Here is a 26,054-nt window from a genome sequence, read left to right as displayed (position 1 = left end):
GACAGAGGCGACGGATTTTTACAAGATCAGTATCGCTTTGAAGCTCGACCCTTCACACGACAAATACCAAAAAATTGGCTAAAAACATTAATTTCTTCACCCTCAACTGGGCACTTTTCTACAGGGAGGGGTCGCTTTTTTTGCTGATATTTTTGAAAGTCATCCCCTCTTTTCTATTGTCTAGCCTTAATTTAAACCTACATCACTTCCGGTTTGGCGGTGGTCGTAAAAGCAAAGACATCACGTTTTTTCCCCATTCTTTTCCTCCTTCGCAGTACGGGTTCGAGGCTGCCTTTCAACTATCACTATTTTTTTTTTTTTTAGCTCAACAAACACCTCTAAACACCCGGGCACCTATGCTAATATATATATATATATATATATATATATATATATATATATATATTGAATTTCTTCATATTTGAGGACTTAAAAACAACTTATAGAAAAAAGTATGTAAATTAGAGGTATTAACATAATTTTTAATATTTTTTCAAAAACTAAAATGCATTTCTTGATAAAAAGAAAAGTTAATGAATGTGAAACTCTTGTCATCATTGAGAAGTTTTTTGATTTTTTTTGTTTTCACCTTATCGTTGCATTTGATTTTTTAACTATGTACAACAGTAAATAAAAAAGATGAAATTTTAATTAATCAATCGGTTGTTTCATTGGTCATTGGGATTTTAAAAACCGACCAATCAGTTAACAGGTTGATTCTTCAGTTGGAAGCTTTTTCTTTGGTTTGTTTCGAGATTCTGGAACTGGAAAAAAAGAGGTTATTAATAATTTCATGAAAACTTCATAAAAAACAACGATAAAAAGATTAGTTAAATAATAAAAACAATGTACAAATGTTATATTTTACTTCTAAATAAAGTGGCTATTTTTATACTTGAAAGATATTTCATCACTTGAGATTAAAAAGGTTCTATCTACAATTATACGTTACTCTGATTTTTTTTTTTTTGTTCAGGAGATAAAAAATAACAGTGCTTATGTGGATAGACATCCAAAGAATCTCAGTTCTTACAGAGATTCCCAAGTTGTGACATATATAACTCCGTAAACGCTCTGTGAACAGAACAAACTTTTTTTAAACAATCTATTTTGTATTTTTCTTAATTTCCCACCAGAGAGTGGGGTGCTACCTAGACTTAGAGCTAGGATTAGTGGTGGGTTTCTAGAACTGTTTTGTGGGGAACTTCAAATTGAAAACAGAGACCAATAAATAGGAATTAGGCATATTTATGAAATATTAAAGAAAGAAGAAGGAAGCGATTTTTGCCGACATAGCAAAAGGTGGATAATATTTTCTAACTGGAAATGAGTACAAATCAAAAAATTTGAAAAAACGAATTCGTAAAAGGATTTTTAAATATTTGACATCATAATTTATGGTTTGTATATCTCAACCTAATCTGAAATTTGTTGTCAAAATTCAGGAATCTCTGTTTCTGAATAATTTTTGAGATGAGGATTGATAATCTAAATATTAATTTTCTTGTCTGAACGTCCAGTGTCACAAAAAAAAAGCATCATTATCACAAAAATCAATTAATGAGAAACGAATTACATCCTTTTATAGTCGCCATTTATCAGTTAAAAATCATTAAAACCCGTTCCTCTCCAAAAATTAAAAAAAAAATAAATAAATAAATAAAACATGGCTGTCTGTTTATGGTTTCAAATTGGCTATTTTATTTTATCATTTTAAAAAAGTCATGTCGAGAGGAGATTGTATTTTTTTATTATAGATTCTTTTTAAAATTAAAAAAACATGCAAGTGAATTGACATCTGTTCCTTTACAATGTATATAAAAAATATTCACAAAAAAACAAAACAAAAACCTTATGCATTGAATTTTCATTGAAAAGAAAATGTAAATATTTTAAATCAATTCTTTTTACCTTTAAAAGGTTAAAAAAGAATTTGTTAAATTTTTAAAAAAATTTGTTTTTGTTTTATATTATTTTTTATTCATTTTATTTATAATGTGTTCTAAAAAATTTTCAACTACTGTGGAATTTCCACAGGTTCTGCAAGTTTGTATTAATTGGATTATTAAAATTACTGTTTTTATCAAGTCTTATTCCACAAGAACATGTGGCATAGCAGGTAAAGTACTAAATAAAATCTAATTCAGTGACACTCTTCTGGGGGTTGTAAGTTCAATCCTCAGCGAAGGCGACACTACAAATATAATTGTGATTTATTTAAAATTTCTACTTAGTCGTGACTAATGAAACGAGAACATGTTACCCTCATAAATCGAATAAAGATTCAAAACTCTGTGCAAATCCTCGAGTTTAATAGAAAGATTCCAGAGTTCGACAAGATACACCTGAAGAAGTTTGGAGATTACATCGGCCGAAACATTGTGAGAACAACACTCAAGATGCGAAGAGTAAGTTGAATAATCGAAATAATACAAATCAGAAAATCTCTGTAAATTCTTGGATGTCTATTTTACATAAGTACCTAACAGACAATTTTTTTTTGTTTTGTGATATTTCCTGTGACTTTTAACAATTTTTGTGATATTTCCTGTGACTTTTAACCATTTTTGTGATATTTTCTGTGACTTTTAACCATTTTTGTGATCTTTCCTGTGACTTTTAACCATTTTTGTGATATTTTCTGTGACTTTTAACCATTTTTGTGATATTTGCTGTAAATTTTAACCATTTTTGTGATATTTTCTGTGACTTTTAACCATTTTTATGATATTTTCTGTGATTTTTAACCATTTTTGTGATATTTCCTGTAACTTTTAACCATTTTTGTGATATTTGCTGTGACTTTTAACCATTTTTGTGATATGTGCTGTAAATTTTAACCATTTTTGTGATATTTAGATCGTACAAAACATTTTCTGTATTTATATTATTTAATTGGAATTCATTATTGAGATGAGTATTATTTATTAATTTATTTATTGCGGACTATTTTTCTCAGCTTTCTTAGTTGTTGTTTCACAACATTTCAGCCAATTATTCCTCTGGTCTTCGTCAGGTGGTAACCGCGACGGGATAGGAACGCCGAATCTCCTAACTGCATTCTCAGCAATTACTGCCTTCCATAGTTGTTGTCATCTCACCACGTTTTGGTCAAGTAAGCCTCTGGCCGGCTTTGGGTAAGATTGAAACCGCTATTTTCAGACAATTCTCACCTGGAACCATAGAAATCCAACATCTCTATCTATTGCGCCACGGGCCCCATATCAATTAAAATTATTAAAACTTGATATCACAACTTAAGAAGTTTGAAACAAAAGTTTCATATCACAACTTAAATTTTATACAGAAATTACTAATGAATAAAATGCCATGTAATAATTAACAAGGTTATGAATAAGTCTAGATTTGAATGCCAATGAAGGTTTTACCTTTTTCCACAAAATTAGAAGGGAAAAATCCCTGTTGGCCAGAAATAGTTTCTCCCATCCACCAATGCTCTGTGTCCTTGTAGAGCAATTTCAAAATATCACCTTCAACAAAACTAAGTTCATCTGAACGTTGGGCTTCGTAGTCATAGAGAGCGACAACCTGGAATTAACAAAATATAAAGATGAAACAATTAAATCAAGAAATTTGATGAAAATAAAGCAAAATTTTGAGACAAGAACACGAACATCGTTTTAATATTTCTGTGACGTTGCCGTTGTAATAGTGAGTAAAGTGGGACAACAAATTTTTTTTTTTTATTACACTATCATCCCAAACAAGGCACATTGCCACTTTGATGTAGGGGACTACTATCAGGGACCTAAGCTACAGGGGTACTATGTGGGGAGTTGGGCAGCAAGATGTTGGTTCACGTTACACTTGAACTTCTGCATGTCAGTACAGCTGGGGAAGCAGAAACCCGGAAGAGAATTCCAAAGTCTAGCAGTTCTGGGGAAGAAACTACTGGAGTAGAAGACTTTCTTACATCTTTACTGTCAAAGGGTGGGATTTTGCTGCTTGTTGAGTTTGTCAGGGGTATTTACGTTGAGGGGGTACAAGTGCTTGCATTTCATTGGAGCATTCACCATTAAAGTACTTGTAGAACAGGCAGAGGGATGCTACATTTCGTCGATTGGACAGAGGCTGAAGCTTAGATGACAATTCAGGACCTATCAGGTTGGCGACTTTCTTTTGAACCTTGTCTAGGAGTGAAAGACTAGTAGCAGATGCACCAACCCAAATATGACAACAATACTCCATACATGGGCGAATGGTGGACTTATAGAGGTACAGGATACTTTTGATCATTAGTAGCTTTCTAGCACGGTAGAGAGAACCTACCTTTTTCGCAGTGGTCCTGGCAATGCTCTCAATGCAATTGTTCCAACTCATGTTTCCTGTGAACGTTAGGCTGAGAAGTTTAAAAAATGTACTTTCAGATAAAGAATCTTTGGCCATTGCTATTGGTGGTAGAGAAGGTTTCTTGTAGTTTGTAATTTGCATTTCAGAAACAATTAACTTCAATGTATCTCTGAATCAAATCGGACATGATATGCTTTACAATACTTAATCGTTCATTGGGCGGATCAAGTATCAAAACCAATCCTCCTAACAAAGAGTTAGTAGGAAAAAATATCTCATGCAACATTTTCTACATACAGTGATGATCATATTTATTGGCACGGTAAAATAAAAGTTAAATTTTGTCTAATAAATTCTAAAAAAGGGATTAAATTAAAGAAAATAACAAAGTATATTATGTATTTTTAACTGGCCTTTCCGATGCAGCAATCGGATTTTAGAAAAAATAAATAACAAAGGAACAACAAACATAATTGCAAAAAACCCTTGTTCAAAATTATTGGCACGATTTATTTAATAATCAATTGTATAGCCTTTGGCCTTGATTACCTTCCTCAGTCGCTTTTCATAGTTTACAACCAAGTTGTTGCACTCTTCAGTAGTAATTTTAGCCCACTCTTCCTGACAATAATCCTCCAATTGAATAAGATTCTTAGGCTTCCTTTGCATTACCCTCAATTTTAATGTTCTCCATAAATTTTCAATTGGATTAAGGTCTGGGCTTTGTGATGGCCACTCCAAAACATTAATATGATTGTCCTCAAGCCATTTCTTAGTCAGTTTAGCTGAATGCTTTGGGTCATTATCTTGCATGAACCACCAACGACGACCAAGTGAGAGCTCTTTAGCAGAGTCTTTCAGGTTTTCATCCAATATTTTAACATAATCTTCCTTTTTTATGCTACCTGTGACCTTAACAAGTCGCCCTGGTCCAGAGGCAGCAAAGGATCCCCAAAACATCAAACTGCCTCCACCGTGCTTCACTGTGGGTATGGTGTTCTTAGGCAGGAAAGCTTCGCCAGATTTTCTGTAAATATAAGACACTTTATTATGGCCAAATACCTCTATTTTCGTTTCGTCAGTCCATAGAACACGTTTCCAGAATGCAACATCTTTATCAATATGACGTTTTGCAAAGGCTAGCTTGCTTTCAGGTGCATAGGCTTCAATAAGGGAGTCTTTCTCGGACGACATGCTTTTAAACCAGCTCTCTTCAAAACTCTACCAACTGTATGTCGAGATACATTCACTCCAGAGGTGCTCTGTTCATCAACAATCTCCCCAACAGAGATCCTTGGGTTTTGTTTTACTTGTCGAACAATTTTCCGTTCATCTCTTGGGGAAAGAATCCTTTTTCTCCCTCTACCCTCTAAACTCATAACGTGGCCTTGCGATTTGAACTTGTTTATTATGGCTCTAACAGTGGATTTGGGAAGGTTTAGCTTCTTTGAAATCTTATCATAGCCCTCCCCATTGGTATGGCATGCTACAACAAACTTCCTGACGTCTTCGCTGTGTTCCTTAGTTTTAACCATGGCGATTGAAAATTATAATTTAGTCACTTATAATAGTTTAAATAAATCGCTATCTAAAAATTATCTGAAAAAAATTATTCACTCAATTAGCGTTAAACAAGCATAATATGGCTATAAAAAAGTTCAGAAAGCACGTAAACTGGAAATTGATTGATATTATACTGATACTAAAAGAAAAACAAAGCCGTGCCAATAATTTTGAACAAGGGTTTTTTGCAATTATGTTTGTTGTTCCTTTGTTATTTATTTTTTCTAAAATCCGATTGCTGCATCGGAAAGGCCAGTTAAAAATACATAATATACTTTGTTATTTTCTTTAATTTAATCCCTTTTTTAGAATTTATTAGACAAAATTTAACTTTTATTTTACCGTGCCAATAAATATGATCATCACTGTATATAGGATTATACTCTATGATGGGAGTTTCAACATGTTCATTTCATGTAGGAAGCTATCTCAACAATATACAGTTGACATTTATGCTAGAATAGAGCATTGGGAGACTTACATTAAAACTCATCAAAGGAAACTAAGAGTAGCTGATTAGATTCACTTGAGAGACTCACTAAATATTGATGGCAATACTAAAAATGTGGACCAGTTGACTATCCTATCAGGAACATTGATGCAATGTGAGAAAACATGGAACTGCAGATTTATTTATAACCTTATTATTATTAGATTTATTTATAACCTTATTATTATTGGATTTATTTATAACCTTATTATTATTGGATTTATTTACAACCTTATTATTATTGGACTGAAATTGTGAAAGAACTCTTTCCGAATTCACAGCCACATCATTGCCATGACCTTATAGCAAGAGTTTTCCATCTAAATCTAAGTGTCCTTATCCAACTGTTTACAAAAGGAAACATTTTCGGAATTGTAGTAGCATACATGTGCACTAATGAGTGATCGATAAGAGGATTGCCATTTGCTCATTGTCTTGAACAAAAGTTGAGATTCACTCACATATCACTCTATATCAGTGATGAAATTCCGGATCTTGTGGCAGATCTAGTTTTACATGATATCATTAGACACCACATGATTCATGGATCACGTGGAAACTTAAAACAGTTCAGCACCAAGTCTCAAAGAAGGACAATGCTTTAAGAGATATCCCAGATATTTTTTAAATGAAACTCAGATAAAATCGGTTACCAACTATATCACCAATTATCTAATGTTGGAGGCTTTTTTTTATCTACTATAAAGTCACCATTTTTTTTTTTTCCATAGGAGTCACCACTTATCAAGGCCCAGGGGCCACTCAGAGATAAGGGTTAATAAGTGTACAGTAGTCAATGGCTCAATATCGTAGAAATCATTATTAGTGGAAATTTGGTAAATTGGATTACTTAAGTGGATGGCTCATCCAGAACTTGTTTACATTGGACTCAAAGACAAGCATATTGTAGCCAGTTGGAAAGCAGGCAAATAGAACAGAGTTCCACAAGCATGCAGTTCTAAGAAAGAAGCTTTGTTCATGGAATCTACATTCAGGTTTAGGCACAGATAAAGATGGGGGAAATTATTGATAGTGGTTTCAGCTAGACGAGTGTTTTTCATGAAAGTTTGGCAAGGGGGGACTATAGATTGGAGTTTAGATGAGCACTTGACACGAAAATAATGATAAAGCAGAGACAGGCTCGCAACGTCTCTTCTGTGGGAAAGAGGTTGCAGGGAAGAGAAAAGACCATCCTCCACTAAGCTATAAAGTCTATTTTGAACTCTGTCAAGGCATGGTAAGCTACTCCTAGCAGCTCCTGCCCAGATGTGGCAACAGTACTCCATCCTTGGATGTACCTGGCTCTTATATAGATAGAGGATTACATCAGCAGTGAGATATCTACTGGAGCGGTAGAAGAATTCCACTATTTTTCCAGCAACCTTGGCAACAGATTTGATGTACATGTTCCATCTCAGATCAGGAGTAAAGGTCAGACCCAGAAGCTTGTCAAAACATAGAGACTCCCCAAGACGAGAGTCATTCATTTCAATTTATTTATCAAAGCCTGAAAGCCACTCAAGGATAAGGGTTAATGGGTATCAAGTGAAACAACACCATGATGATAGGTGATGATGGAAATTGGATGAGGTAATTTATTTTAGAGGGTGCATGAAGAACGTTTTTTATGTTGAACTTTAAATGTTCATTGTACAGTGCTCCACCAGAATTTTCACTTAGTTTCAGTCACAGATAGAAAGTAAGGGAAATTGTTTATAGTTGTTGTCAGGAGGTACCATAGAGTGATACTTAGATGAACACCTGCCATGAAAATAATGATAGAACGTCTCTTCTGTGAGAAAGTGGTAGAAGAGAGGAAAAAAGTATCGCTGACCAGGTTTTCAAAGTCATTTAACACTAAAAACTATTAGAGAGTATCAACATAGAATGATTGGTTTAGTTGTTTTGTTTTACGGCATATCAACCCTTTTTGGATTATTTAATGCCAAATCCAGTTATTTTGGAAACAGTATTCATGTTGCATTCAGTTATTTTGTAGAAGGTTTTTATTCTTTACGCTCTTTGTATCTTCAATCGATAATTTGTAGTGTTTGGTTTGGTTGTTTTATAGTGGATTTTATCGTTTTTGTTCTCTGCCCTGCAGAACATGAATGAGTTTTGCAATGAGAGAGGGAAAAGGGTTACAGTATGTAAGTTTGGTACATTGTAAGTTAGAAAACCAGTCAGGAAGTGGGGGGAGATAGAAAGAGAAAGGGGAAATGGGAAGGAGGAAAAGGGGAAAAAGTGGGCTGTTGTTTTTGGTTTTGCAGAATATAATAAAGTTTTGCAAAAGGAAGTAAGAAAAACAAAAAGCATCACTGTTAGGTGCATTTCGTCTCAGGAAGCCAATATCTTCAGACTGATCTGGTAGCATCAGCAACATAGAACGAGAGGGGATAGCTAAGAAAAAAGTGGGTCATTTGGCCAGTTAATTATAAATTATAGCTAATTAGAACACTTAAAATAAGATTTATTTTTTAAACATAACTCAATCTAAGAACTGTAATTTGTGTTATCTATAATATAAATCTCACCTGTCTGTTTAAATGTATGTATGTATGTTTGTATATCTGCCTAAAACTTTTGACAAAGGCGATGGATTTTCACAAGACTGATATCATTTTGAAGTTCAATGTCTCGGACAACAAATATTGAACAATTGGCCAAAAACATTAATTCCTTCACCCTAAACTCGGCCGTTTTGTACAAGGAGGGGGTGATTTTTTTGCTGACATTTTAGCAAGTCATCATCACCATTGGATTGACTCCAGTTAATTTCAATGCTTTTGACTTCCGGTCACGTCATGGAGACATCTGCTAAAAAATCAGATTTTCTTTTCCGCTTTCGCAGGCTAGTTAAAGTATATAGTAAAAAACACATTAAAAAATAAATGTTGATTAACTCATATTTTGTATATTAATGAATATGTAAACAAACTTACTTCTTCTTTGTTTTTAATATATATATATATATATATATATATATATATATATATATATATCGCTGGTGTTCCTTCTTTTTTTACAAAGGAGTCACCACTTATCATGGCCCAGAGGCCACTCGAGGATAATGGTTAATGAGTATACAATAGTCAATGGGAAAATGTCATAGTAATCGTTAGTAGTGGGAATTGGATAAATTGGATTACTGAAGGGAATAGCTCATCAAGAACTTGTTTATGTTGGACTTGAAGATGACCATATTGTAGTCAGTAAAAATTGAACAGAGTTTCACAGGCATGTAGTTCTAAGTAAGAAGCTTTGTTCTTGGAATCTATGTTTAGGTTTAGGCACAGATAAAGAGTGGGGGAAATTACTGATAGTGGTTTCAATTAGATGAGTGTTTTTTATTAAAATCAGCCCAGAGGAAGGGCATAGATTGGAGCTCAGACGAGAACTTGCTCTGAAAGTAACAATAAAGCAGAGATAGGCTCACAACTTCTTTTCTGTGGGAAAAAGGTTGCAAGGGAGAGAAAAGGGCATCCCCCACTAGACTACAAAGTCTATTTTGAACTCTGCCAAGGCAGGATAAGCTACTTCTAGCAGCTCCTGCCCGGATGTGGCAACAGTACTTAGCTCTTATACAGGTAGAGAATTGCATCAGCTGTGAGATATCTACTGGAGTGGTAGAAGGATCCTACCATTTTTTCAGCACCCTTGGCAACAGATTTGATGTACGTGTTCGAGCTCAGATCAGGAGTAAAGGTCAAACCGTGGAGCCTCCCCAAGATGATAGTCATTCATTTCAATTGATGCCAGACAGGGATCAGAGCGTTGATGATGGAAAGATAGAAGTTTGGTTGTAGGTCCTTGAAAAATGAAATCCGTGTTCACTGAGCTGGATTTTTTTTTTTTTTAATAAGTAATTTTGGTATTGCTCGTTATTACATATTGTCACATAAGCATTTGCACAGCCTTCCTAACTTCTACTTTCCAACTGTCATCACTTTTCAAACCTTCTAATGTTCGAGCTCTATATATTATCTATGCTTAAATGCTCTCCGGTTAGATGGCCTCTTCATAATGCAGATTGTGCACTAACACAAAAAAGTATTTTCAGTTGATTTTACTTTTTGTTACATAATTAAGTTGATTTCAAACTTAGCTGTGACAGCACAGACATTGTCATGCCAACATTTGCATGGCGCTTTTTTTTTTTTTTTACTAGGTGGTCACCACTTATCAAGGCCCGGAAGCCACTCGGGGAAAGGGTTATTGCGTGTACAGTACGTTAGTGTTGAGATTTGATAAATTGTCTTACTTGAGGGGGCAGTTCATCAGGAATTTGTTTATGTTGGACTTGAAGACATCCAAGTTGTAGTCAGGTGGGAAACAGGCAGACGGAAGAGAGTTCCACAGGCGTGCACTTCTAAGAAAGAAGCTTTGTTCATGGAATCTACGTTTTGGTTTTGGCACAGATAAAGAGTGCGGGACATTTTTGACAGTTGGTTTCAGCTAGACGGGTATTTTTCGTGAAAGATCGGCGAGGGAGGACCAGGGATTGGAGCTCACACGAGCTTCTTTTGTTTCCATTTTCTTTCTATCATCCCTTCCATGCAAATCTTAGATAATCCATTTTTAGATCTTTTGGACATGTCCAAAGAGTTTTATTACTTCGCTCTTGATTACTGGAGTGACTTTGTAGCTTAGAATTGTGATCTGATAAAATTCCTTAATTGTGATCTGTGAATCTGCTGTCAGTCATGTATCTCATATTTGAGTACCATGCGTTTTTATATTTTGCTATTTTCGGTAAGATTAGCTTGCACATTAATACGAGAAAGTATGGGGTATGATTTATCAGGTCTGTGTTTTTAACATGTAATTATCTGACTCCATAAAAATAAATAAGACAGACATTATATTTTAAAGGTAAGAAAAGTAGCTTTATTTATTGGTGGGATGTATGTAGAAAGTGTTCGTTTTAGTGGCGGAAGAGAATGTTTGTGAATGGGTGAGAGAAAAGTCAGCGTGGTGAGAAATCAACAAAAAGAGAATGTTCATTTGGTTTGTATTTATCGGTTTAGGTGTGCATCAGGCAACGGTTAGTAAATGAAGGTGCTCGGCCTGTAACGTGGTATGTCTTCAGGTGGAGATAGCTGTGCTTGGCATTGACCGGGTTGTGAGAGAAGACGTCTTTTAACTTTCATATCCTCCAAGCTCTTTATCTTTTGTTTTCTGAACAAGTTGTTAATATATAGGTCTCTGGGGTTCGACTTTCATCCTTTTTTCGGGGCTCCTCCGGTGCGTGGCAGAAGTCGACGGTTTTTCTTTTTTTCTTTTTCAAAAAGGCACCAAAAAACACTCCTTTCCCAACCGGAAGCCCCGCATCTACCCGGTGTGCATGAGATGCTCCTTCTCTAGTATCTGACCGTGGATGTGTCTACTTCCGGTTCGCAGCCAACTCTCATCAATCTCCACAAAAGTACTTTCCATTGAATGTTTTTTTTTTCATAATTGATTTAATTTAAACAATCTCTACTTGTATGCACAGCCTTCCACCTTTTCATCATCCTTCTCATCCCTTCAAGATAATCCAGTTTTAGACATATTAATATGTCTGAAAAGTTTTATATACCTTGCTTTTGATTACTGGATTGAATAGTGTTTAAGGTAAAATTGACCTGAAGAGTTTGTTGTGGGACAATCCTTATTGAATATTTAAGAAAAATATAAATGATTGATAAAAGGTTACATCTTCATAACGTGTTGGAGTCATTAATGTAAAGACATTTAGTAAAAAAAGTAAATTAATGCCAAAATCCATCATTATGCATTTGTATTCTAACATATTTTATCACATCTTTGTTCAATCAACACGCTGTCTGCAGACTGTTGGTTTGTCTCTTTTTCTGCACTCTTCCTTTCTTGCTTCAAGACATGCTATATCAATAAGCAAATCGTTTATACTTTTGTCTATGCTTTAATTTTCAGCATGATTTGCTGAATAAAACATGCAATGAACTTTTAACTTTTTTTTGTTTGTTTTTTTTTTGGCATGATTTGAAAAAAATATATTCTAGAAGTGTAAGCCATGTTTAGTTTCATAAAAATTTCCGATGGTTCGTTGTTCTAAACAAGTTTGGAGAGGTGACTTGTTTGCAGTAGACAGTTCCACAGAGCAAAATATTCTCACCGTGCCGAGACGGGGGAAAAAAAAACATGTGAAATTGCTCCAGAAAAGGTTTAATATTTATGAAGCAATTCTGGTTTCTGATTGGTTGGCAGCAGAACGTAAATTCGATTTATCAGTTCCTAGCAGCATCGTTTATAAATAGAATCGCCCGACTGTGTGGGATCATACCCCATTACAAGTCCAAAATATTGCAACATATATATACTCAATTTTTTAGTGGAATTCACCATCAACTTGGGTTGGTTTCAAAATTTCACGTTAGTGTTTCTCTCTTAAGTATAATAAAGTTTGTTATTTTCTATCCTAAAAGGGATACAATTGATTTAGAAAAACGTCTTTAAATAAAAAAAAACAATGTTTTATTTTTCAATAAAGGAACATAACGAATGAAATTTTATATTTTGTAATGAACGTGGAGGTAAATGTCTCCATGAAATAATGTTTTGCAACATTAATAATGAGATGATTTGCACATTGCCCCAATTATAACAGTAGGTTTAGACAACATATAAAGCCAAAACAAGGCATGTTAGGGAATGGAAAATGTTTACATTTTACAAATAAGACATTTAATTAACAGTTAAATTCATGACAAAATCGATTCTAATATAATTTATCAACTTTCTTTTATGTCTCAACCAATAAAAGAAAGAGGTTAACAAATGAGTTGACATTAAATGCTACTAAAGGATTCCATCCCACAAATACATCACACACACTGTCTTTTTGATGGATGCACATCATATCCACTTAGGTTAATATCTTAAGTTCAACTAGTTTAGAAGCAGGAAAGCTGTAAGTAGTTCATTTGATATTTTAGATCAAATCACTCCACATAGAAACATTAGAATGTAACTGTAACAATCTATAAAGAGACTTACTTCTTCATAAAATGCATTGTCGTAAGTTTCAAAGCTGAATTGTATAGAGCTGCCAATCTAAAAACACAAAAGAAAACAAAAAACAAGTAAAATACAATGGACAAATATGTATAGAACATAATGGATTTGCTTAGAATGAGTTAGAATGACAGAAAAAGAAACACTGCCAGAGAAACTAACTCTTAGAAAGAAATATTACAGAGAGAGAAAGAAAGACATTATTCAGAGAAAATACCACTCTCAGAAAGGCATTACTCTTTGAATCTATTATTCTTTAGCAATGGTAATTGTCTTGATGTGACTCACACATGTGACTACAATTCACATAAATTTAAAAAGAGTGAAACTGATAATTTAAGAGTCAGCTGGAAGCTGCGAGTTGGAAAGGTGAACTAATAGCAAAATCTTAGCTGTTGCTGCCCAATATGGACGCCTAGTATTGTACCTATTGAAAAAAAATCTATTCTATATTATTATATCTGTATAGTGTTTTCCATTCAACAACAATAATCTTCTTTATATATTAGTTTTATTTTTTGGAATCCTTTGAGACTTCATAATTTTATTGTATTCATTTTTTTGTGGACTGTTATCCTCACTGGCATAGTTGTTGCTTCGCCATGTTCCTATTCCATCACAAGTTAACCGCCTGAAGAAGGCCAGAAGATGAGTTGGCCGAAACATAGTGAAACAACAACTATGAAGATGAGGATAACAGTCTGCAAAAAATGAATACAATAATCTTCTTTGCTTTCATCATGATTTAATCTTTTAGTTTTAGCATCTATTTAGGATTGGTTGGTTGTTTTTGTTTTACGGCATATCAACCCGTTTCAGGTTATTTAATGCCAAATCCAAAGATTTCGAAGAAAGATTTTTTTAATAGAATATTTGTTGTTTTCAAGTCAGTTTCTATTTAACCCATAGTTGGGACCCTAACAGGTACTACCACTCCGGGTCAGAGTGGACCTGGGAGCAATGGTAATTAAAGGGTGGCTCCACACTCCCCAAAGCCCGCAAGATGGGGCCTCACCACTGGATATAGTTTAAGGTCATATCCAGGACCATCTATTAAGGAAGAAAATAAATAGGAGAAATGAGAAATAAGTTTTTTTTTTTAATAATATGATTTGGGATAAACTCGTAGATATTTGGCCAATTGATTGGATGCAACCGCCTATCACGTAAAAAGCCAAAGTGGAAAAATGACCTAGCCACCAGGATCCCCTCCTAAGGCATCATGGTTGCCAAACATGGTGCACAGGTGGCCCTGTTTTAGGGGGACGGTTACCCCTCTGCATACGGTTATAGTCAGTGAATTCATGTGTCCACCTATAGGGCACTGAATTTTGAGAAGAATCCTGTAGCAGAACACCGAATGAAGAAAAAGAAAAACAGAAAAAGAACAAATGGAAAAAAAACAAACTAGGATATGACATTAAGTGTTATGTATATTCCTATATTGTTTATTTAGTACTAATAGGAAGACCCGATGTTGCCCGGGATTGAATGAAGATCAACAAATTTCCACACTTCCAATACTTTTATTGTCATTAGGGTCGGTGAAATCATCCATTTTTCAATCAAATCGATTGATTGCCTGCTCTAATCAGGAACCAACTACAGTGCACCAAGCCAAAGCTTCTTATGCCTCCCCACAGTGACTTCATCTACAATACATTGTAGTCCACATTACACTTTATAGCACCTATTGTTGATTTTATGAAATTATTTTTATATAATGGCGTGAATTAAAGTTTAAAATGTAAAAGTCACGTACAATGGTTCAATTGTGCTCTAAACTCATTTTGAACATGCCCATGTCTTATCAAAGAACCTACTGTTGATTTTATACACTGAGCCCTCCTGCTTGTGTGGTGATAAAACTTCTCAAATGCACTTGTGATATGAGGCTATAAAACAGTGTCAAATTTTGTTAAAACTGTACCGTTCATTCTTTAATGGGATTTTTTTTTTTTTGGTTATTGATTTTTGATACTCATCAAAGGCATTCTGATATAAAGCATAATCATGTTTGGCACACCGGTTCCTGTCAGATCACCGAAGTTAAGCAACAATGAGCATGGTCAGTACAAGATGGGTGACCATTTGCGATTTGCAGGTACTGTATGTGTTTTCCACTTATCTCGGCATTGTTTCTAGTCCTCCTGGACTTTCCTTGCCACTGGACTCAAGCAGTGCTGATTAAGGAGAGGAGTGGTTGGGGATTGCGCACCACTTGACACACAATTACATGTACAGCTGCCCCTACAGGGGGTATCCTTTGTCTTTCAGGACTGAATGGAGACAACGATCTGATACAAAACCTATATAAGAACACTACCAGCCACATAAAGTACATTTGTGTGAAATTTCAAAAAATAGGCACAGCCGTTTTGGGGTCTATAAGAAACAAACTCACACAAACACACAAACAACGAAACTTTTATATAAAAGTAGAAAATAGATTTGTGTACTGGAGAAATGAATCTGACTATAGGTTATATATGCTAGCAGTCTGAATATGGACTATTTTCATTTTATTATTACACGCGGTTGTAGAAAATGTATGAAGAATATCATTTTGGATCAATTTATTTTTACAGTAATGATCTTCAACTTGAGGAGAATTTCAGGAGAAAAAGTGGTGCTACAGATCAGCAGACAGAAACTGGATTTAGGACCACAAAAAAACCAGTGTGCATCACTCATACTTAAATGTAATGTCGGATTTTCTTTCAGCTAGCATTTGTACTCAGTGCTATTATGTCAGTATAAGTAACAGTTTATTGCATTATTTTTTGAAAAGTGGGAAATATTCAGATAAGAGTTCATGATTTTTAAAAGGTTGGGAAAACTGTTCTGTGGGTTGCAATATTTTTAGTAGGTTTGTGACTCTTACTTTCTGTAATTTTTCGAAATGATGCCAGGACATGGCTCCTGTTATTATTTATATATACAATAATTATTTTTAATATATATACAATAATCATTATTATTATATATGCAATAATTATTAATCTTATTACTACATATACAATAAAAATTATTAATATATATATATAATAATTATTATATATATATATATATATATATATATATATATATATATACACAATAATAATTATTATTACATATACAGTAATTATTATTATTATTATCATTATTATCATATACAATTATTATTATTATTATTATATATACAAAAATAATTATTAATATTTATTAGTATAACAAGTTGATGTTTTCTTTTTAGATAATTGTTATTTTATCAACTTGCATGAAAAGAGCTATGTAAAAGATGCTTAAAACCGTTTGAATTATACAAATACCATCAGTAGTTCAAAAGTTATGAGAATTTTAAATGCCAAAATTTATGCTTTTACGTAGATACTTTTCTCTAGAAAAAGTGGGCTAAATTACGGACCTCAACATTTCAAGAAATTTGGTAATTTTGCCACCATTTATTTATTTTTTAAGCTATTCTCATGAAACTTGGCATTCTTGTGTAAAATGGTGTGCTCTTTCTGATTATGCAGTCAAATCTGATGTATCTCTTTACCATAAGCCATGAATTATAAATTAAGATGTACAAATTTCAATTTTTTTTAAACTAGCACATGATATCATACAGTGCGTGTCTATTCATGAACAAAACTATTATAGTGGTATTTAGCTTTATTGGGAGTAGGTATTTACCTGCCTGCCCACCAAAGGAGAGCTTAATCTGGAGTGTAGTCATTGAATGCCTAAAGAGCATTCATAGTGGGTATTTATTATTCTCCTCAAAGAAAAGAAAAAATTGAGTAAATATGAATTAATCTCAGAAATAAATCGAAGAAAATTTTTCACATAGATTTTGGATTTCTGTAAAAGATGGAAATTCCCATAGTCGACCAGAACTTATGCATTTTGGGACCAGTCAAATTTTAAATTTTGTAAATCCTCTCTATCTCGCCCAAAATATACACCTATTTTCTAAGATGCAACCATAAATTGTACTCTACATGAATCCTCGATGTAGCTTTCACAGTACCAGGATACCAGGAATCCTGAAAAGCAACAACTATATATTCACCAGTTGATGGTAATTTTCGTCATTTCTATTCTGTTGTTTAACTGAAAATTCAATTATGAAAACAAAGAAATAAAACGGTAACGTTTTACCTTGTTTCCACCTTAACATTTAAAATTATTACTTTTATAAGTTTTAGGGTATGCTGAAAACGAATATCGCATTTAAATTTCTGCAAATAAGTAGTTTTCAGGATATTAAGCAATATCATTTCTTATGTTATCACTGGTGGCCATCTTGAAGCGCACAAACGTAACCCCAAGAAACTATGCGCAAACGCACGTATCAAGATGGCCATCAGCAATAGTATAAGAAATGACATGGCTTAATATCCGGAAAGTTACTTATTTGCGGACAATTTAAATGCGATATTCGTTTTCAGCATACCGAAAACCTTTAGAGGTAGTCATTTTAAAGAAAGGTGGAAACAAGGTAAAAATTTACAAAATGCACCATAATGAAACTCTTTATCGAACCGCCTAATTATTATTATTATTATTATTATTATTATTGTTGTTGTTGTTGTTATTATTATTTTTATTTAGATATCCTCAGTTGTAACAGTTTTGTTTTACAGATTCAAAAAAATGGTCTTGACAATGAGTAAAAAATTAAAAAAATTATACAAAATACTATTAGAAACCCATCCAATAAATGCCACAAGGACATTTATTGGTTAGATTGGTATATTTTTAACTTATATCGAGATTTCAATGACATGAGATACCATGTGGCTATTTTTCTTGTGCAACGCTCAACACTAATTGTCAAAATAAACAAACATGTTACAATAAATAAATACACTAAAAACTTATTCAACTAGGTAGAAGAGTAACTTATCTCGCCTTTGGTAATATTATCTGAGTGCTTATGCACTTATGCTACCGTGCTATTTTTTCAAATAGTATTTTCAAATTAACTTCAGGTTTCATGATATCTTTTTTTATTTAATTGTTAGGCGAAAGTACAGAATAGTTAACAAAACACCCTTCCCACCCCAGAGAAGGGTGTTTTGTTAACTATTCTGTTCTTTCACCTAATATGTATGCTAAGAATGGGATTCTAAATAATAATGTTATTATTTCAGTATGGTAGTATAAGTGCATAAGTATCTTTTATTCGTTATATATATATATATATATATATATTGACCAGTAAAAAACACAATTCTATCTTAAGCACAAGTAAGAAGTTATAAATACCATGATGACAGAAATGCATGTTCTTAGTACATTTTGTTGTTTTTAACGCTTTTTAGTACATTGTACTAAAAAGCGTTAAAGACAACAAAATAGTTTTGGCTCAGTATTGTTTAGATATTAAATTTGAAAAGCTTAAAAATATTTTTTTTAAATTGACAAACTCAGAATAAAAAGTGAAACTTTTTTCTGTTTTCGTTTTGAAAGCAGAACAAACAGTTTTCTATTTTTAAGAAAATACAAACGAAACTCGTTAATGCACTGACTGTAGGCAGCTCAATACTGGTCAGCGCATTAGCACATAGCGAGCCGTTTTCTCATTAAATTCTATATTTGTTTTGTCGTTCAGAGTTTGTAGTCTCCAAAAAATAAAATTCTACTAACTTATTTTGTATAATTTTTGGTATACACTAATATTTTCAACTGATAAGTAAGTATATCCATAAGTTTTCCTGTTATTTTATTTTGAATTGTCATACATATTCACACATATTTCAATATGAAAAAACACCTAAAAACAATAAACAGCTTCTGTAGATTTATCTTCCATTTTTTTTTTTTTCAAATAATCTCAAAATATCAGAGTATATGTGTCTAGTGAATTGGTTATAATCAAGATTGTCAGCTCCTTTTGACTTCTGGTTTCTGTTTCTCAGATAGGACAACAGTGATAAGCAAGTCCTTTCTCATAAATGAATATTTTTACCACAGATAATGTGAAAGCTCCCTTCTGTTCCCACGTTAAGAACGGCTTTCTTGGCTACTTGACAATGTCTAATTATTCAACCAAATAAACAGCAGAAACCGGAAGTTAAAAAGACTAGACAATCTTGACTACAACCGGTGAGTTTAATGCTTACCGAGGTTTTTGTTTTGGAAGAAGCTGGAGCTGCAATCAGTTTCGGACCAAAAGGATTAACTGGAAAATTAAAAAAAAAAATAAATAAATAAATAAAGTAATCATCATCATATTGGGTGGCATGTGTTGGACAGATTTTACGCATTGAGTTCCAAACTAACCTATCTCTGGCCAGGTCTCTATTTATCCCTCGTCCATGTTCATCCATACCTTTTTCGAATACAAAAATATTGCGTTTGTTAAATATATTTTATTTCATTTTGTATTATTTGCACTACTGTTCACATCTCATTCAGAATTTCAAACAAAAAACTTTATTTAATACATGCTCTCATTCCATCAGCCATTACCGAGTAGAAGTCTTAAGTTAGGCCGAAGGTTCAATCCTCAATATAGGTGATACTAAGAATACAATTTCAATGAAGAGAAAAGGACAAGTGAATGACACACCAGTCGAGATTCCGACAGGAACTGGGCCAATTCCGTGGCGTTTTAGTTGTCAGACTGAGGCAAATGTCCTGGCTAGTACTAAGAGATCCACCCTCCCAAGCCTTGCCTCCTGGCTTTCGGGGGGGGGGGGGAAGGGAGCAAAGGCACTCTCACCGAGAAATGCAGATGGAGCTACTCAGACTTATTTTTGTAGGACTAGAGTGCTCTTCCTTTAGGAATGCTGGCTCCCTCATCCCACTTTCCAAACTTGTGTAATATCCTTTTGTAATGGGAGAAAAGTAAATCTATATACATAAAACAGTAGATGTATGTGTGTATGTGTGTGTCTGTGTGTAAATAATAAATCGATAAACTCTTAAACTACTGGTCACATAACACTAAAATTAACAGGAAATAGTAATCATACACCAAAGATGGTTTGTAATGGGTAAAATCTTTGTTTGGATGAATAACGCATACAGAAGTCAGCAAGATGAAATGCAAAATGTTCATTTCAACTTGCAGATATATTTCTATTACTTTTGTGCATCCACAAATTCATTCATAGCTTGAAGTGTTTTCATTTTAAATCTTTCTTATCTATCTGGTGATAGCTTAAACAGTAGGGAATGCAGCTAGAATGCTAAATGTTTTGGTTTTGATTCTACCTAATAGAACCTAGGTCATTTATTTTTAACTTTTGAAATCAGTACTACATGTTAGGTACAATGTAATATTCAATAGAGAATTGGTTTTATAATAATTTGCTTTTTTTCTGTTGTTCTTGGCCTTCGGGCCGGGATCAAAGTGTAGTATCTGTTCCGGCAGATACTGCAAGCTATGACTAGCAAAGACCAGATGTGGGGGCAACCCCACATGCCTGACCTTTAACCAGCTCCCATTTCCCACCTCTCGGGAGCTGGTCCCCTTTTTCCCTTCCCCCTCCCTTCACTCCTCACATTAAAGATTGGCCTTGTGCCTAATTTGCTCGGTGGGGGAGCAAATAAATACCATCTGTTCCGGCAGATACTGCAAGCAAAGACCATATGTGGGGGTAACCCCACATATCAGACCTTGGTCAATGTAGGGGCAACCCTTCATACCAATTGACACTATCCAGCTCCCCTACTCCCCGGGGAGTTGGTCCCCATTTCCCCTTCACCCCTCACATTAAAAATCGGCCTTGTGCCTAATTTGCTCGGTGGGGGAGCAAATAAATACCCTGTTGTTCTTGGCCTTCAAGCAAGGATCAAAGTGTAGTATCTGTTCTGCAGATGCTGCACTTAAGATAATTTGTTCCAGTCAATGGAGGGGAAACCCTCTTTACTGGGACAATTATTATTTTTGGTTACAACCAGAGTGCCCCCTTTTTAACCTACTTTTAGAGGAGCTGGTTTTCTCCCACATTAAAAAACGGCCTTGTGCCTAATTTGATTTGGTGGGGAAGCAAATAAATACAATACGAAATCTAAATGAATAAAAATATATTTAAGTGTATTTTGCGATCAGACAAGACCTGGTGCTCCTCGCTAGTACCAGAATACAATTTCAATCAACTCTTTTACCCGATGATGGCTGAAGGAACAAGAGCATGCTACCCCTGTAGATTAAATAAAGGTTCCATTCAAAATTCTGTACAGATTCCCCGAGTTTGAAGACGGTTAAAAGTTACATCAGCTGAAATGTGAGAATAACACTAAAGATGAGAACAGGAGTCCAAAGTATCCAATAAAAAATTGAATAATCCAATAGAAATTATCAATCCTCATCCAAAAAAAAATTGTTAGGATTCTATCTATAGATTCAACAGAAACTATCTTCATTGATTTGTTCACAAAACATATGCATACAGAGGAAATAAATCTACTGATTAATTGTATACAAAACATATGTAAGATTTCAGTATAAACTGATCTAATAATAATTGCTGCTCCGTCTTCTTTTTCTTCTTTTTGGCACACCCAGGCTGTCAGTAACCCTAACCCAACAACTGAACCACCCCCTTTCTGCTGTTTGTTTGTTGAGCATCATTAATAACAATGATTTTGTTTGGTATTCGCCCCCCCCCCCCCTCCCCGAATATCTTTCTATTAAGAATTCTTTCTAGAAGGATATCGAGTATTTATGGGAGGGACCACATAAAGGTTGCAATCGTCCCTAAGTGATAATGTTTCTGTGGTTTTTATTTATTTTCGATCATTTTTCATATTAACCATCAGCATGGGTCCTAGCATATTTTTGGAGGCATAATAAGCATCTATATGCGATCCTGAATATTAGAGGCTTGGAGAGAGAGAGAGAGAGAGAGAGAGAGAGAGAGAGAGAGAGAGACTGAAAGGAGAAATATCTTCTGAAACTCAAAATGGAAGATATTTATATCCTTCCCACAGCGGAAAGATGTGACACAAGGTTAGTGGGAAATTGGCATTAAAAAACTGGCCGACTAAAAAAATGTCTGGGTAGCCACGCCAGCATTCCCCAGTAGGGACATCCCACATAATTAGCAATAAACTAATCCTTTCTCAAATGAATGAGAAGGCAACTGCACAGAATTATATTTTAGCCAGACAGAGAACAAACCATCTCAACAAAGGTGGTCTGATTTTGATATAAACTAACCACAAAGCATTGAATTGAATGTATGATGAAGGATGTTTAACAATAAGAAAAAGAACATTTAGTTGATGCGGATGAGAATGATGTGTTGAGCTCATTGTGCAGAGATGTGAGCAATGTTTGGGGGAGTTGAGTTTTAACCTTGGCTTGAGTTAGTTTCTTGTCTAGCTGCACTGATGAGCTGTGATACAGTGAAACAATACTGTATGTGCAGGACTATATATATATGTGTGTGTGTGTGTGTGTTTGAGGGAAACATTTTGATATGTTGGAAGAACTGATAGGAAAGATAAATAAAACTGTGGAACTTAGAATGTACCTTTCGAATCTCACTAGATTCAGCCACTCTGATGAGTTGTAGACAATGAAACACGTGTCAGTGGATAATTGTATTTTAAAAATAATTATTATTCATATATATATATACGTTTATATATATAGTAAGTAATAAAAATATATATGGCAATTAAGCTACGCAGAATATTGTGTAGCTTAATTGCCATATATACTTTCATAACTTACTACGTAGCTCTACCGATGTATTGAGCACTATTGAAGTAAATACTGAAAATTTACACATGAAATTTACATATATGTGTGTGTGTGATTAAAAGATTGGATACAAAGAAATTAATTGTTAGAGATTAAAAGATTATATATATATATATATATATATATATATATATATATATATAGATAAACCTGAAGAGTCCTATAGTGGATGAAACGCGGAATATTCAGTGTAGCTTAATCGCTATATATATTTCATAACTTACTATATATATATATATATATATATATATATATATATATATATATATATATATATATATATATATATAAGTAAACAGTTAATAAAATATGTTAAAAAACACTTTGAAAAAAAGTTAAAAACATATTTAATTTGAAAAGGAAACACTAAATAAGTAAATAGTCCTTAACCCGCGGAGTTTCAAAGAAATACTTTCCTTCTCATCAGAGGGTAGGAATTAGCAAAATGCGGGATCAGATTTTGCATACAAAAGTATTTGATGAAACTGCAAGTAAATCAAAAATCTTACTTGATAACAAAAAGTGAAGCATAGGGACGAAGGTGAAGAAAAAGGTGATTTCACGTGAATGGATAATCTGGTGAAAGGTAAAGTATCCAATGACGGTAAAATCCAAAAATGTAAATCCAAGAAAATTAATTGAATTTCCATTCGCACAAGTAAAATCCAAGGAATTCACGTAATTGGAAGATGGTCCAAAATAATCCAAAAGGCCGAAATCCACGGAATAATTCACAAATAGGTACAAAAAAATTATTTTATATATATATATATATATGTGTGTGTGTGTGTGTGTGTTTGAGTAGAGAATTGATGCAAAGATAAGGAGTGCCAATAAAACTGGTTAGTATTCATCTCCCCAGAGTGAGTGAAATCTCACATATTGCTTGGTCGAAGGAATCTATGAAAAGTATACAAAATCAAAATGATGTCTTTTCACTTTTGGAATGCAGATCATAGAGAAAGTTATTGGAAATTAAATACTATTTCTTTACAATTGTCTGATCTCATATCTGCTCTTTTGTCTCAGCTCATTTGACTCATTGGTCTTCATCAATTTGCTGTTTCTTTAATAACTCATTATAATACAGCTCATTACCCCAGCAGCTTCTTTCCAAACAAGCTGCTGACTGTTTTCCTCCTACCTATAACTTTGGTATTTTCAAGACTAAGGTCAATAGGCATTTCTTATCGTTTTGATGATTGTCTTTCATTCTTGTTAGCTCTTAACATCAAGTGGCTTCATACCTAATCCGGGAACCAACACGTTGCAGCCTCAGCTGCAAAGCAGACAAAGAATAGAAAAGAAGTTCAAGTTGCTTTTTTTGTTGTACAACAACATTTATTACATCATCCTCTGATTATCATTGTGACATCCCTCACGTGATCATGCTCTCACACATCATCTACATCTCTAACGTGATCATATTCTTGAAAATGCTCTCTCCTTTTTATAGTCTTCTTTTACCTTATTGTGACATCATTTCACTGACAGCTCAGCATTTGCATATAGTCGTCAGTGCTATGCTACATCTGGAATGATCTCCATAAAAATAAAATTCAATTGTGTATTTTTGCTTACTTGTTGGCTACAGCCTTTCTACTAATATAGGTAAGATTCTAGTCAGAAAATCAAATTGAGATACTTACATGAATTAGCATCGGACCGCAACTGTGTCGATCTTTGAGTTGAATATTTATTTTGCAGAGTCGTGTCCAGAGTCTGCTGAGTGTGTGGAGAAAACATAGATGAACTAAAAGTCTGAAGAATACAAAAAATATGAAAATTTAATGGAAATTTTTTTTTTTTTCATACATTTTTATGAAAGCTTAATTTAAGCAAATAATAACTAAGAAAAACAGTTTTTCGTGTTCACAACAAAATGCATCAACATCATCACAGCATCTCCAACACCTGTTTCTGTGTTAATTAATGCCTTATCATTATCAATATCAAGGAGATTATGATGGCTAAGCAGTTAACGACACGGACTGACAACGTGGATGTATCAAGTTTGAATCCAGTTTGTTCCACAGAAACACTTCCACATGATCTCTACCATAAATACTTGATATTTTTTTAGAAAGAATTCTAACTCAAAAGATACCAGGGAAATGGATGCCAACAATAATCTATTTGGAATAAATGAATGATGCTCAACAACAACAATTATCATCAAGTCCATATAATCACCTTTCAATAAAATACAGCCGAAATTTCTGGTCTTAAGCATTTTTTTGTATTTTTATTTATTACTAGCTGGGCTACCCGATGTTGTTCGGGACCATATAAACAATGAGAAAATTGAAGTTGATTTTGAATATAATTGTTATTCTTTGGAGAGAGGAATTTTTAATGTGTATGTATCATTTGCTATTTCAAGCAAAAGAATATTTTACCTACCCTAGGATGGCTATTACACATATGAAATAATTGTGCCTTCCCTAGAACAGGTAATTTACAGAATGTATATGAAATAATTTTACCTTTTTGGGACGGGCAATTTACAACACATATTTAAAATATGTTTACCTACCTTCGGACGGGTAATTTATATACATATATGAAACAATCTAACATATTCTCAACAGGTATTGTACAACGTATATGAAATAATTTCTCTTTCTACCAAGGCCACCATAATTTTAAGAAAATTTAAATCATTTTTAAAAGATGGATCATTAGGATTTCCAAATTAATACATAAACACATTTTGTTGGTTAATGAGTTCGCAACCCTTGCTTCATCATAAATTTCAACATTACTGCGTTTTTTTCCTCCCTCACTTTCGGCACTATTATTGTAAGATAAATTGTCATTTTTGGAAGATGTCTTAGCAGGATTTTAAAATTAATGCATAAATACATTGACAAAGTTAAGTGATTAGACAACCTTTGCTTCATTATCAAATTCAACATTACTTTATTTCATTTTTTCACCACT

General features: G+C 33.7%; 1 protein-coding gene across 1 annotated transcript in view; it reads right to left on the bottom strand.

Annotated features, from left to right (window-relative positions):
- Nucleotides 1-631: 631 nt before the first annotated feature.
- The window catches only part of LOC145298627 (jouberin-like), a 146,611-nt gene continuing 121,188 nt past the window's right edge, over nucleotides 632-26,054 (bottom strand). The window contains exons 26-30 of the mRNA XM_080144333.1: nucleotides 24,761-24,872; nucleotides 19,516-19,574; nucleotides 13,382-13,438; nucleotides 3,390-3,549; nucleotides 632-764 (exon numbers count right to left, since the gene is read on the bottom strand). Coding sequence (XP_080000459.1) covers nucleotides 706-764; nucleotides 3,390-3,549; nucleotides 13,382-13,438; nucleotides 19,516-19,574; nucleotides 24,761-24,872 — 447 coding nt within the window. The 3' untranslated portion in view covers nucleotides 632-705. The remainder of the gene's footprint in view (nucleotides 765-3,389; nucleotides 3,550-13,381; nucleotides 13,439-19,515; nucleotides 19,575-24,760; nucleotides 24,873-26,054) is intronic.

This window comes from Euprymna scolopes, chromosome 2, assembly GCF_053919585.1.
Source record: "Euprymna scolopes isolate OS-2025 chromosome 2, ASM5391958v1, whole genome shotgun sequence".
Taxonomy (NCBI): Eukaryota; Metazoa; Mollusca; class Cephalopoda; order Sepiida; family Sepiolidae; genus Euprymna; species Euprymna scolopes.
The sequence above is the reverse complement of the archived record's forward strand: the minus strand, read 5'-3'. Positions and strand labels throughout refer to the sequence as shown.